Source organism: Musa acuminata, chromosome BXJ2-3 (genome assembly GCF_036884655.1).
Source record: "Musa acuminata AAA Group cultivar baxijiao chromosome BXJ2-3, Cavendish_Baxijiao_AAA, whole genome shotgun sequence".
Classification (NCBI taxonomy): Eukaryota; Viridiplantae; Streptophyta; class Magnoliopsida; order Zingiberales; family Musaceae; genus Musa; species Musa acuminata.
In genome coordinates this window covers 1,043,253-1,054,717 of record NC_088340.1, presented here as the reverse complement: position 1 = coordinate 1,054,717, position 11,465 = coordinate 1,043,253, and the positions used below count along the sequence as shown (strand labels likewise).

At 45.4% G+C, this 11,465-nt stretch overlaps 3 protein-coding genes across 4 annotated transcripts; 2 read left to right on the top strand and 1 right to left on the bottom strand.

Moving 5' to 3' along the window:
- The first annotated feature begins 474 nt into the window (after positions 1–474).
- On the top strand, positions 475–4,271 carry LOC135583706 (delta(7)-sterol-C5(6)-desaturase-like). 2 transcript variants are annotated; one of them, XM_065097918.1, is made up of 3 exons: positions 475–824; positions 3,111–3,416; positions 3,862–4,271. In XM_065097918.1, the coding sequence occupies exons 1-3, from the start codon at positions 596–598 to the stop codon at positions 4,152–4,154; spliced, it is 828 nt and encodes a 275-aa protein (XP_064953990.1). In that variant the 5' UTR covers positions 475–595; the 3' UTR covers positions 4,155–4,271. The 2 variants fall into 2 exon arrangements, with proteins under 2 accessions (XP_064953990.1, XP_064953991.1); XM_065097919.1 differs by lacking the exon at positions 475–824 and adding an exon at positions 872–1,429.
- Positions 4,272–4,328: 57 nt separating this feature from the next.
- Positions 4,329–7,807, bottom strand: LOC103977390 (LEAF RUST 10 DISEASE-RESISTANCE LOCUS RECEPTOR-LIKE PROTEIN KINASE-like 1.2). Its single transcript, XM_065097917.1, has 4 exons — positions 7,046–7,807; positions 5,911–5,958; positions 5,539–5,790; positions 4,329–5,474 (listed from the first exon to the last, which is right to left on the bottom strand). The coding sequence occupies exons 1-4, from the start codon at positions 7,761–7,763 to the stop codon at positions 4,540–4,542; spliced, it is 1,953 nt and encodes a 650-aa protein (XP_064953989.1). The 5' UTR covers positions 7,764–7,807; the 3' UTR covers positions 4,329–4,539.
- A 384-nt stretch (positions 7,808–8,191) lies between these two features.
- Positions 8,192–11,061, top strand: LOC103977391 (LEAF RUST 10 DISEASE-RESISTANCE LOCUS RECEPTOR-LIKE PROTEIN KINASE-like 2.1). The gene is made up of 3 exons (XM_065097915.1): positions 8,192–8,954; positions 9,673–9,726; positions 9,823–11,061. The coding sequence occupies exons 1-3, from the start codon at positions 8,240–8,242 to the stop codon at positions 10,905–10,907; spliced, it is 1,854 nt and encodes a 617-aa protein (XP_064953987.1). The 5' UTR covers positions 8,192–8,239; the 3' UTR covers positions 10,908–11,061.
- Positions 11,062–11,465: the final 404 nt, after the last annotated feature.

Genomic DNA, 11,465 nt, shown 5'->3' with positions numbered 1-11,465 from the left:
TACGACTCCATATATTTCTTTCTCACTCCTTTAGATTACTCATTTCGACACCATCGATGGCCTGGCTTCCATTCGATGGGCCCCGCCGAACATAAGTTGATTGACGTTTCCGGATATTGCAGGGAGGCCGGGGAGTTGTTATGTACAGAATAATCTACTGATATTGTTATCACCACCCCAATTATTAAGATACACGCCTGTCGCCACTGGGTCGTCCGATACGGGTAGGAATAACAAAGACTTCCCTGTGTGTTCGGAGTGCCGCACACCGCATGGTGATGCGACCCGGTCCGTTACACGCCACACACCATGACTCGGCTTTCTACGGACCGGTTTATCTACGGTTTGACCCGAATTGAACACGTTAAGCTTTCGGACCGGGTTCAAATTCACAAGCAATTCGGGTTGCGGGTCTGATTTCAAATCTGTTATAAGCGAACGTGGTATTCTGCGAGTGTGTCCGAAGCGGAGATTTTGAAGTCGGCGATAACTGTATAAACCCCGAGAGGTGGAGGTGGAGGTGGTGGTCGGACGACACCGCAGCGATTCATCTCCCCTTACCTTCGGAATCGGCGTCCTGCGACCGGAGGCGACGATGGCGGGGTGTGGCGCAGAGTATCTCCACCAGTTCGTGGAGGAGACGGACTGGTACAACGGGATCGTGCTCGACGGGCTGTTGCCGGGCGTTGCCTGGAGGCGCCTCCCGCGGCCGCTCCAGTCGTGGCTGCGTAATTACATCGGCGCAACCACCCTCTACTTCGTCTCCGGTTTTTTGTGGTGCTTCTACATCTACTACTTGAAGCGCAACGTCTATGTCCCGAAAGGTCTCTCTCTAATCTCATCTCTTTCTTTCTTTAATTGCTTCATCGATTGTCTCGTAGGTTGGTCGTAGGCTACTCTCATCTTGATTGTTGGGCTTTTTATGGATGTTTGTCTTGTGACTTGAGTTGTGGGTCTTATTCTTTCCCCTTTCATTGCGGGGATTGCGCTTATGTACCTTTATGGTTCTCTTTTTCCATCTTCGATGCGAAATGTATCTTTCCTATTTCTTTCCATCAATTAATAATCTTTGCTTATTTTCTTCATTACTATGACGCTGTACTGTCTTTTCTTCACCGATTTCTTGATCGATCTGTCTTGCACTTGATCTCTTTTTTTTTTTGGTAAATGCGTAGTATATTATTCTATTTTATTTGGTTTCTTTCGTTTGTATTGCAGAGGAAAGGATAAAAATTGTTTCTTGACTGGGGTTTCTTTAATTTTATTTACTGGGACTGGACGTTTTCCCTCTTGGTTATTGGTAGATTTCTTGGATGAGAGTTTGGATTTTAGTTGATGTAGCTTTAGTCTCGACGTGCTGCCATCTGTTTCTACACAGATTGTCCTTATTTGGGGAGCACCACTGGTGATGCTATTCTTGGACAAACTGGTGAGCACCACTACGTGGTGACGATTAATTCAGTATATAGTATTTCATGTTTTTGGAAGTTATATTCATCAAGCAAAAACTCTAACGATTTCAGCTATTGATTCGTATGAAACTTTGGTCGGTGGAAAAAAGCCCAGACCTTACTGTTCTGATTGCTTTCATTTAGTTGAGATTGTGGTAGTTTGATGTATCAGGAGAATTGATTTTGTGCAATGTGCTACATTTTTTGGTGAAAGTATGTGATCATTGATCCGATCCCCACTTGAAATGATGAGAAAAGACTTTGGATCAGGGGGGTAATGTGTGTGGATGGTATGTATTGGTCGAAGCAATATCATGAAGATGTATATTCACTTAGAGCATAGGGAAAGAGGTTGAGTAAATTATTCCTATGGCCTCTACTAAAATTCTAAATTTTTCTCATTTCACATTGTTATAATTTTTTTTTAATGATAGCTTCCTTTTAGTTTCAATGCTTTCTTGAACAAAATCAGAACCAGGGCCAAGCCTACCAGAGTCGATCTTATGGTATTGCCATCTGACATCTAACTACTAAGCTGCCCTCTTTTGAAATTATCTGACTTCTAGAAAGACAAAATTGAAGCCAATTTTTTGGTTCTATAACCAACTGAGTCTCAAATTTTGAATCTGAATTTCAAGGATATGTCAGTTACATTCCTTTGACTGGAACATGATCATTTTTTATATGTTTATTTGCAAATTAGACCATCAATTGGGGACATTTATGAGAGTTATGATGTCAAGAGTGAGGGTTTTCAGAGTAGTACCTGGGATTGCAGGTTGCGGCAGAAAACTTGTTATCTTCTTTTGCTTCCATTTGGATATAATACTTGTACCTCAAGGAGATGAGGTATCCCTTTTCCCATCCTTTTCTTTGTTTCTTCTTCTCTTGTTTTTCATTTCAGTTATTTGAGGTGAAACGTGGGCTTTTTGCATTTTGTTTGATGACAGAGTGATGGATACAAGGACATTTGTGGCCAAAGTTTGTGCTAATGATCTGAAAATGACCCCGTCGTTCATTTTGTTGGATGACAGTGTATATATTTCTTTCTTTGAGGTACTTTCCTCAAACACAGAGCTACACCTGCAAAGCAATGGCCATGGAGTGTGCAATTAACAATTGCTTGCCTTAGTGCTATGTACATCTCCATCATGTTCTGGCATAGTAAATTGCCAAATGTTTGGCATCACTTTGACATTGGAAATGTTTCCCATTAGCTGGAAGCAGCATATAATAGCTCCCTGGCATCCTTAGAACTTCTTTTTTGTACGGTTCATTTGAATGATGTCTGAGAATTATTTGGAGGACATCATTCAGATCCAATATCTTCACATATTCAATTTGGTGATGCCACGGATATGCTACTAAAATTGTTTAATACACTAATCGATGCCTTCCCCTACTTGGAGGGGGTTTAAAGCTAGCAGTTCAAGTTTGTTGTTTGCTTCAGTTGACTCCCTTTGAGAGTGTAACTTATTCAGAGAATTAATTCACTTTTTCATGGTATTCATAATAGTTATATCTTGGAGAAGGATGCTAAGGAAGGATTCATTTTATTTGAGTTTGTGGCCGGTTGTTAAGGTTTATGTGATAATGAGTTTCTATATCTTATGAACCATGCTGTTCTCAAATATCTGTTTTAATTGCCTTTTCTTGCAGATGCTATACCTTCAAATAAAGCCATGATTCTACAGATAATAGTTGCAATGAAGGCAATGCCTTGGTACTGTGTTCTCCCGACACTTTCAGAATGCATGGTTGAAAATGGATGGACGAGATGTTTTTCTAGCATAAGAGAAGTTGGTTGGCCGGCTTACACTGTTTACCTCATCTCGTATCTAGTCATTGTCGAGTTTGGTATATACTGGGCTCATAGAGAGTTGCATGACATAAAACCATTATACAAGTATCTTCATGCAACCCATCATGTCTACAATAAGCAGAACACACTCTCTCCTTTTGCTGGTAAGTCTCTACGGTCCATTCAATTGTATTATCTTCATCAATTTTGTGGAAGGTGACAACACATGCAGCTCTTGTGCCATAAAGGCATTGTCTATTCAGTGTTGGAGTGTTCATTTTTGGCACCAATATGAACTTACAGAGGTGATATAAATTTAATAAAATAGGTTATTATTGTAACTGATTTGTGACTTATTATGTTACATAGTTTACGTTTGTTGTAATTAGAATGAGATGAGTGATTTATACAGCATAATTTGATATAGAAGTTGTTGTATCACACCAATTTAGCCTGAAGAGAGAATTAAATACTCTCAAAAGTATGTTCTTTTTACTATATGATGTTTTTTTTTTTTCCGAATTAACGATATTTTCGTATTGCGTGCTTCACAACTGTGCTATTTAGTCTAAATGACACTGGCAGCAACTGATTCGCTCTCTCTTTCAGGGTTGGCGTTCCATCCATTGGACGGAATACTGCAGGCCGTGCCGCATGTGATAGCTTTGTTCCTCATCCCAACCCATTTTATGACTCACATGCTTCTCCTGTTCTGCGAGGCGGTCTGGACTGCGAACATCCATGATTGCATTCATGGCAAGATCTGGCCGGTTATGGGTGCAGGCTACCACACAATCCACCACACTACGTACCGGCACAACTATGGGCACTACACCGTATGGATGGATTGGATGTTCGGAACCCTCAGAGATCCTGAGGAGGAACTCAAGAAAGCAGAATGATGCAGGGTTGGTGATCTTCTAGTGTCCTGCTCTGGCTATGGATTGACTTGCCAGGTGAGTGAGCTGCTGAAGTCTTTGATATCTGCTGCTATTGAATTCCAATTTGGCGATGTTAAGTTGTTGCTTATAGATTGTAGAATTGGTGACTGCATCAACTCTTTCATGGGCAAACAATGTCTAAAACTCATTTCTATCTGCTTTGTATTTGATTATAATTGTGTTGGTGTAATCTTATTCTCTTTCTCGTTGCTTGATATCTACTACTATCTACCTCATGTTTTGCTGCATACTTGGAAGTACACAGCAGAAACTTGGTAGATTTTCAAGTCATTAAGCTTTATAGGTACATTAACATCGTCCTAAGCACCTTAATACCACCTCATCATCAACCACTACGGTGTGGTGTCGTCGACCTGCTTTCCCAGTTTGCTGTGACGGTATCAGGCGACTGTGATGGCTTCTCCCCCAGCAAGCAGTCTTCATCGTTAGCCGCGGCATCTGCTTCGACACCCTTCGCCCTGCTGCATCCCTCGTCCTGTATCGCTTTCAGTGCCTCGAGAACCTCCTTCATGGTAGGCCTTATCTCCGTCTCTGCTTGCAAGCACCGGAACGCCACTTCGGCCACCTGTTCGATCATCGTTCTTGTCTCGCCCTTCGACTGACACCAGAGTGTTGGATCCACCAACTGCTCCAGTTCCTGGTTTTGGATCTTGCTGATGGCCATGGTGGCCAAATTGATATCGTGCCGCTGCCGGGTAACATCGACGGCGGGCTTCGACGATATGAGCTCCGCCAGCACCACCCCGAAGCTGTAGACGTCGCTTTTGTCGGTGAGCTGGAAGCACTGGTGGTAGTCGGGGTCGACGTAGCCCGGCGTGCCCTGTGGCGAGGTGGAGACGTGGGTGGCGTTGGCCGGAAAAAGCCGGGACAGCCCGAAGTCGGCAACCTTGACATGGAAGCCGACGTCGAGCAGGATGTTGCTGGTCTTCACGTCGCGGTGGATGATCTGGGGGGTTGTGGCGTGGAGGTAGCTGAGCGCGTCGGCTGTTTCGATGGCGACGCGCATCCTGAGGGGCCACGCGAGGGCCGCCTCGCGTGCGCGGGGGCCGTGGAGGTGGTCCGCCACGGTGCCGTTGGGGACGTACTCGTACACGAGGATGAGCTGGCGGCTGTGGCGGGAGGTGCAGCCGTACAACACGACGAGGTTCTGGTGGCGTAAGGAGGAGAGGATGTAGGCCTCGTTCACGAACTGCTCCACCAGCCTGTAGTTGTTCCTGTAGAACCGCTTGATGGCCACCGTGCGTCCATCGAGGAGCTTCCCTGCGGACGAGGCTCGTGTGATCTCACAAGGCCGCGCAGAGAGAGTTCTCTAAGTAGTACTAACCTTTGTAGACGGCGCCGAAGCCACCATCGCCGAGCTTGTTGGAGGCGCTGAAGCCGTCCGTGGCAGCCTCGAGTTCTTCGTACGTGAAAACCTGGGTGTGGTACTGCTCAATGCCCGATTCCGGATCGGAGGAAGCGACGGGTCGAGCTAGAAGAACGGAGGAAGCCGAAGGCTGTGGTCTCTTCCTGCGACAGACATGGACCAAACAGAGGAAGCTCAACGCGGCCAAGCAACCCACGCCGACGCAAACTCCTGTTCCACAGCAACACTCTCAAAGCAGGTAACAAGGTACGACCTCATGGCTTCCTGCTCCGAAGAGAATCTGACGCCATAGACGAGAGTAGCTGAGTTCAAGAAAAATAAGATTCTTACCGATGATGATCTGCTTCCGATGGTTTCCACTGTCATTTCCCGGAGGAGCTGCAAGATATCCATAAACATAAATAACTTAACAAGCTTACCAGACATTCTTTTTTACAATAGATATAAATAGTAAAGACGAGATACGATCAATCTAAACTAGCTATAGTTGAACGGACATTTTCGAAGAAAATTTATCAAAGAAGATTTCAAATTATAAGATCCAATAAGTGAGTCCGATAAATCATACTACTAAACAAATGGTTTAGACCTAAACTGGAATTTTAGGTCTAAGCTATTGTCATCTCTAAACTTATTTTGTGTTTCTCGTAGTCATGAGACTTCTTCGAGGACTTGGTTGACACGCCCAACACACAGTCACACACAACCAGAGAGAGAGAGAGAGAGAGAGAGAGAGAGGTCAAGAGAAGTAGCAGACAAGCTATCTAAGATCTTCTCACGACTCATTTGTGTCGAGACCAAGTCTACTTGACATCTTCAACTCTGTGGCCATCAAGAAGACTTGGAAAACAAGCATAACTTAATGTGAACATGGAAAAATCAGTAAGAAAAGAAGAGAACAACATTGTAGCGGATGGAAGGCTCATGAAAGAGTAGTAGTATTGGGTCAAAGTCTTCTACTTGGCATAGAGAGGAATTCTGTGCCCTTCATTTAATTTGATAGGAACGTCTCTGACTCTTCCGACGATCACCGTCACCTCGAACGAAGTTCTTATTCCCTCGCTTGAGAGAGCATTTTTATTAGTGTGTTAGAGAATGCATGCAAAGGAATTGGTCGCAGATTAATGACTTCCATCGAATATTGTGTTTATTCCACGGATTATGACGTACGATAGTAAGAGGGTAAAAATAACAACAAACGAAGAACGAGAAGGAATAGTTTTTGTTACCTCCTCTAATCATCAAATCCTCGTCAGGAAATTGCACAAGAAATGGCAGGGATTTCAATCTCTCAAAACGTCTATAAATCTTCGGAAAGAAAAGGAACAAAAAGAGAACAAACAGAAGAGCTGATCTTGAATCTGTCTCAATAAGTAGTATCCGAAAATTAATCTGGTTTCTTGATTACCGGCGCGAGTGATTAGACCTAAAGGTGGAAGAAGAAGGAGATGTAATCAACACTTACTGCAGCTGCTGGGATCGTTCGGTCTTGTAGGGGGATGACAGACGAACTCCCCTGTTTCATGATCAGACCCGCACTTCTCACCTCTGCGTCTGCAATCCCCGCATCTTTCTTTTTCTTCCCACCACTCCACCAGAAATCCATTCTTCAGGAGATCCACGCACCGGTCTGTACTTTCTTCCTCTCCACCAGGAATGTAAACCGGTGCTCTGACCAGCACCTCACACCCGCACGATAGGTCCGGCGGAGGGAAGTCGCCGTAATTTCCACCAAGTTTAGCATAAACGTCATCATAAGCACACTCCATTTTCGTGGAATTCTCGGGTCCGGTTCCTGAGCAATGATGGAACAGGAAGAGCTCTCTGTTCGCCGTGCTAATGGAGAAGCAATCATCGGGACCAAACTGGACGTTGTCACTGGGAACTGGGCAGTAGTCGGCGGCGAGTTTGGTGTTGTTGAGCCAAAGGGATCTGTTATCGTAGAAGATTTGGTGGATAGAGTATGACATGCCGAAGGAATTCACGAGAACGGGGAGACTATTTTTTTCGCATTCCACTTCAAAAGCAGGAGGACCGGGCGATTTTTCCCCAGACAACCAGAAGGGATGTGTGATGTTCTTGACTTCTCCGCAGCTCCACTCTTTTTCGCCCGAGATGGTAACGAAAAACAGAAGGATGGGGAAGAGGAGAGGAGCGAAGCTTGGCAGTGATTTGGGATGCATGATGATGTGATGAAGCAGTAGAGACGGACGAAGGGGATGGCGAAGCAAAGGGAAGAGGAGATGCAGTTAAGTAGAGATCAAAATGGTGGGAGTTGACGACCGCCTTGACTTCCAAGTCTTTCGAGATGACCTCGGCACGGAAAGTTCAAGCAATGGCATGCAATTACTCATGAAAGTAGTACATGGAGGGACTGAATTGTAATACTCATGGAAGTAATATATAAGAACTTGGGAGTCGAGATGACTCCAACGTGACGTTGGCTTGTCGAGGTTGTGTCAATCGAGAGTGTTTTCCACATATGCTATATATTACAATTTAGTTAAGACGCATGAGTATTACAATTTAGTCATCTCGAAAGACTTGGAAGTCAAGGCGGTCGTCAACTCCCACCATTTTGATCTCTACTTAACTGCATCTCCTCTTCCCTTTGCTTCGCCATCCCCTTCGTCCGTCTCTACTGCTTCATCACATCATCATGCATCCCAAATCACTGCCAAGCTTCGCTCCTCTCCTCTTCCCCATCCTTCTGTTTTTCGTTACCATCTCGGGCGAAAAAGAGTGGAGCTGCGGAGAAGTCAAGAACATCACACATCCCTTCTGGTTGTCTGGGGAAAAATCGCCCGGTCCTCCTGCTTTTGAAGTGGAATGCGAAAAAAATAGTCTCCCCGTTCTCGTGAATTCCTTCGGCATGTCATACTCTATCCACCAAATCTTCTACGATAACAGATCCCTTTGGCTCAACAACACCAAACTCGCCGCCGACTACTGCCCAGTTCCCAGTGACAACGTCCAGTTTGGTCCCGATGATTGCTTCTCCATTAGCACGGCGAACAGAGAGCTCTTCCTGTTCCATCATTGCTCAGGAACCGGACCCGAGAATTCCACGAAAATGGAGTGTGCTTATGATGACGTTTATGCTAAACTTGGTGGAAATTACGGCGACGTCCCTCCGCCTGACCTATCGTGCGGGTGTGAGGTGATGGCTGCACCGGTTTTGACGCTTGGCGGAGTGGAAGAGAGTCCAGACTGGTACGAGGATCTCCTGAAGAATGGATTTCTGGTGGAGTGGTGGGACGATGAAGGAAGATGCGGGGATTGCAGAGGCAGCGGTGGGAAGTGCGGGTCTGATCATGAAACAGGGGAGTTCGTCTGTCACTGCCCACAACGACCGGACGATCCCAGAAGCTGCAGTAAGTGTTGATTACATCTCCTTCTTCTTCCACCTTTAGGTCTAATCACTCGCGCCGGTAATCAAGAAACCAGATTAATAGATATATCGTTACTATTATTTGAGAAAAGATTTTATTTATATGTGATCCTTCTCTTTTTTTTCCACAATCAGATTTCTGTACGTTTCTTATTACTTTTCTTTCTACTTGTACTCTTTTTTATTCATCTTAAAATCTATTAATGATTAAAAAATAGGAGATTATTCTGCTACCTATTTATCAGATAAATAGGTATAAATGATGATTAAATGAAGGACACAGTATTCAATGATTCCATCGTATGAGACAATACATCAAAGAAGACTTTGACTCCTCACTGCCATCTCCTGAGCTTTTCTTCCACTTCTAATGTTCTTTTCTTTTCTTCCTTTATTTTCTTTCTCATTTTCCAAGCACCGTAAGGATTTCTTGATAGAAGACGACAACTTCTCGTGACCACCCAAGTCCATGTACAGGTCTAGGAAGTCAACGAGCCGAAGAAACGCGTAAGTACTCACGGATTCTTTGAGTTCAGGATCAAAAACTTGACCCAGAGAATTGAATTGTGACCACAGCTTAGCTTTGGAAGATCGCATCCATCTAACTCGGCCTCTCTCTTTTTTCCTCGATTTTCCAAGCCTCAGTCATATTGCCATATTCACCATTATTCAAGCCAATGATTTCGTCCTACTTGCCGCAGGAAATGGCGACGATCGTTCTGCAGAACATACACACACGAAGCGGATTGTAATAGGTAGAATTCTCTTGAGCCCGTCTAGTCTCTTCCATGGTGTTGGATTCTCTGAAGAGCATGAATTCATGTTCCTTTTGGATTAATGTCGTGTTCCAGTTTCGCTGGCGGGATCGGTGGGCTTGCTGTTGCTCTGTGCTGTGTTATCACTCCTGCATGCACCAAAATGGTTCAAGAACTCTGTCTTCTTCAGCTCCAAATCAGAATGCACACACAACATCGAAGCCTTTTTGGGTAATTGTGGATCCCTGGCCCCCAAAAGATTCAAGTATTCTGACCTGAGAAAGATCACCAAATCCTTCCGAGAGAAACTGGGCGAAGGTGGATATGGAAGCGTGTTCAAAGGTACGCTCCCGGACGGCCGCTTGGTGGCCGTCAAGATCTTGAGCAAGTCCAAGGAGGACGGCGAGGAATTCTTCAACGAAGTCGTCAGCATCGGTCGCACCTCGCACGTCAACGTCGTCACTCTCCTCGGCTTCTGCCAAGAGGGCCGCCGAAGAGCTCTGGTTTACGAGTTCATGCCCAATGGTTCCCTGGAGAAGCACATCAACCGAGCAGCTCTTCCTTGGGACAGACTCCACCAGATAGCCATCGGCATCGCCCGAGGGCTGGAGTATCTGCATCGCGGCTGCAACGCTCGCATAGTCCACTTCGACATCAAGCCTCACAACATCCTCCTCGACGAGGATTTCCGCCCAAAGATATCAGACTTTGGATTGGCGAAACTGTGCCCGCAGAGAGGGAGCGTGCTCTCCATGGCGGACGCGAGAGGGACGATAGGGTACATCGCACCGGAAGTGTTCTGCAGGAACATTGGAGCTGTCTCCACCAAATCAGACGTCTACAGTTATGGAATGATGGTCTTGGAAATGGTTGGAGGGAGGAGGAACGCAAGAGCAGGCGCAGGCGCAGATAGGAGCAGCGAGGCATACTTTCCTGAGTGGCTTTACGAGCACTTGGATGGAGAAGGAGATCTTGGAGCTTACGGTGTGACAAATGAAACGGAGGAGATGGCGAGGAAGATGATAATGGTTGGGTTGTGGTGCATACAAACCAGGCCAGCAGATCGGCCTTCCATGAGCAGGGTTGTGGAGATGCTGCAAGGGAGAGGCAGCGACGTGGAAATGCCACCAAAGCCGTGTCTTTCTACGCCATCCCAATCCTACGTTAGCTCTGCATCTTAGCAACGCGTTTGATCGAATCTGGGTTTGGGTTATCCCAAATTGGGCTTAACTTGGGCTCAATTTAGGGCTTATTTAAGTGTAGTCTTTCGGGGCTCGCTACACAGGCGAATTCAAACGGCATATAAATAGGCGCGCGATTTGCTTCCCCGTTTCATTCTATCAAATCAAATCCTTCCTCCCCTTTTCTCTCGCTTACATGGTGGTCGCTTCGTTTGCCATGGATTCACGAGCGCGACGACGACTCGGAAATATTTCTTCGTTACATCAAATCGTCCGAGAATCCCCAAACCCCTCGCTGCTTTTGTGTGATCTGGTTCGAGCAGAAGGTTTCTGGTGAGATTTCTATTGCCTAGTTTGTCTTCTTCTTTTCTGTACATTTAGATGATCGATTTCTATGGCATACCTTTGTTATCGATCGTGGTAATATCCTAAGATGCTAGAGGGATCGCAAGAAGAAATGCGAGAGTTGCTCTCCTGTTCGTAGATGATTTGGCCTACTTAGATCACTGCATGATCACTATGGAGGCACAAGTCTTTCTTGGGTAACAGAGATACCCA

What these genes read in the sequence shown, in the direction of transcription:
- LOC135583706 (XM_065097918.1), top strand. Translation starts at nt 596, where the DNA reads ATGGCGGGGTGTGGCGCAGAGTATCTCCACCAGTTCGTGGAGGAGACG. An exon ending in CAACGTCTATGTCCCGAAAG is followed by an intron (nt 825 to 3,110) that starts GTCTCTCTCTAA and finishes CTTTTCTTGCAG; the next exon opens with ATGCTATACCTTCAAATAAA. An exon ending in CACACTCTCTCCTTTTGCTG is followed by an intron (nt 3,417 to 3,861) that starts GTAAGTCTCTAC and finishes TCTCTCTTTCAG; the next exon opens with GGTTGGCGTTCCATCCATTG.
- LOC103977390 (XM_065097917.1), bottom strand. Translation starts at nt 7,763, where the DNA reads ATGCATCCCAAATCACTGCCAAGCTTCGCTCCTCTCCTCTTCCCCATC. An exon ending in GAACGATCCCAGCAGCTGCA is followed by an intron (nt 5,959 to 7,045) that starts GTAAGTGTTGAT and finishes GATATCTTGCAG; the next exon opens with CTCCTCCGGGAAATGACAGT. An exon ending in TCGGAAGCAGATCATCATCG is followed by an intron (nt 5,791 to 5,910) that starts GTAAGAATCTTA and finishes GCTGTGGAACAG; the next exon opens with GAGTTTGCGTCGGCGTGGGT.
- LOC103977391 (XM_065097915.1), top strand. Translation starts at nt 8,240, where the DNA reads ATGCATCCCAAATCACTGCCAAGCTTCGCTCCTCTCCTCTTCCCCATC. An exon ending in GGACGATCCCAGAAGCTGCA is followed by an intron (nt 8,955 to 9,672) that starts GTAAGTGTTGAT and finishes TACTTGCCGCAG; the next exon opens with GAAATGGCGACGATCGTTCT. An exon ending in CACGAAGCGGATTGTAATAG is followed by an intron (nt 9,727 to 9,822) that starts GTAGAATTCTCT and finishes GTCGTGTTCCAG; the next exon opens with TTTCGCTGGCGGGATCGGTG.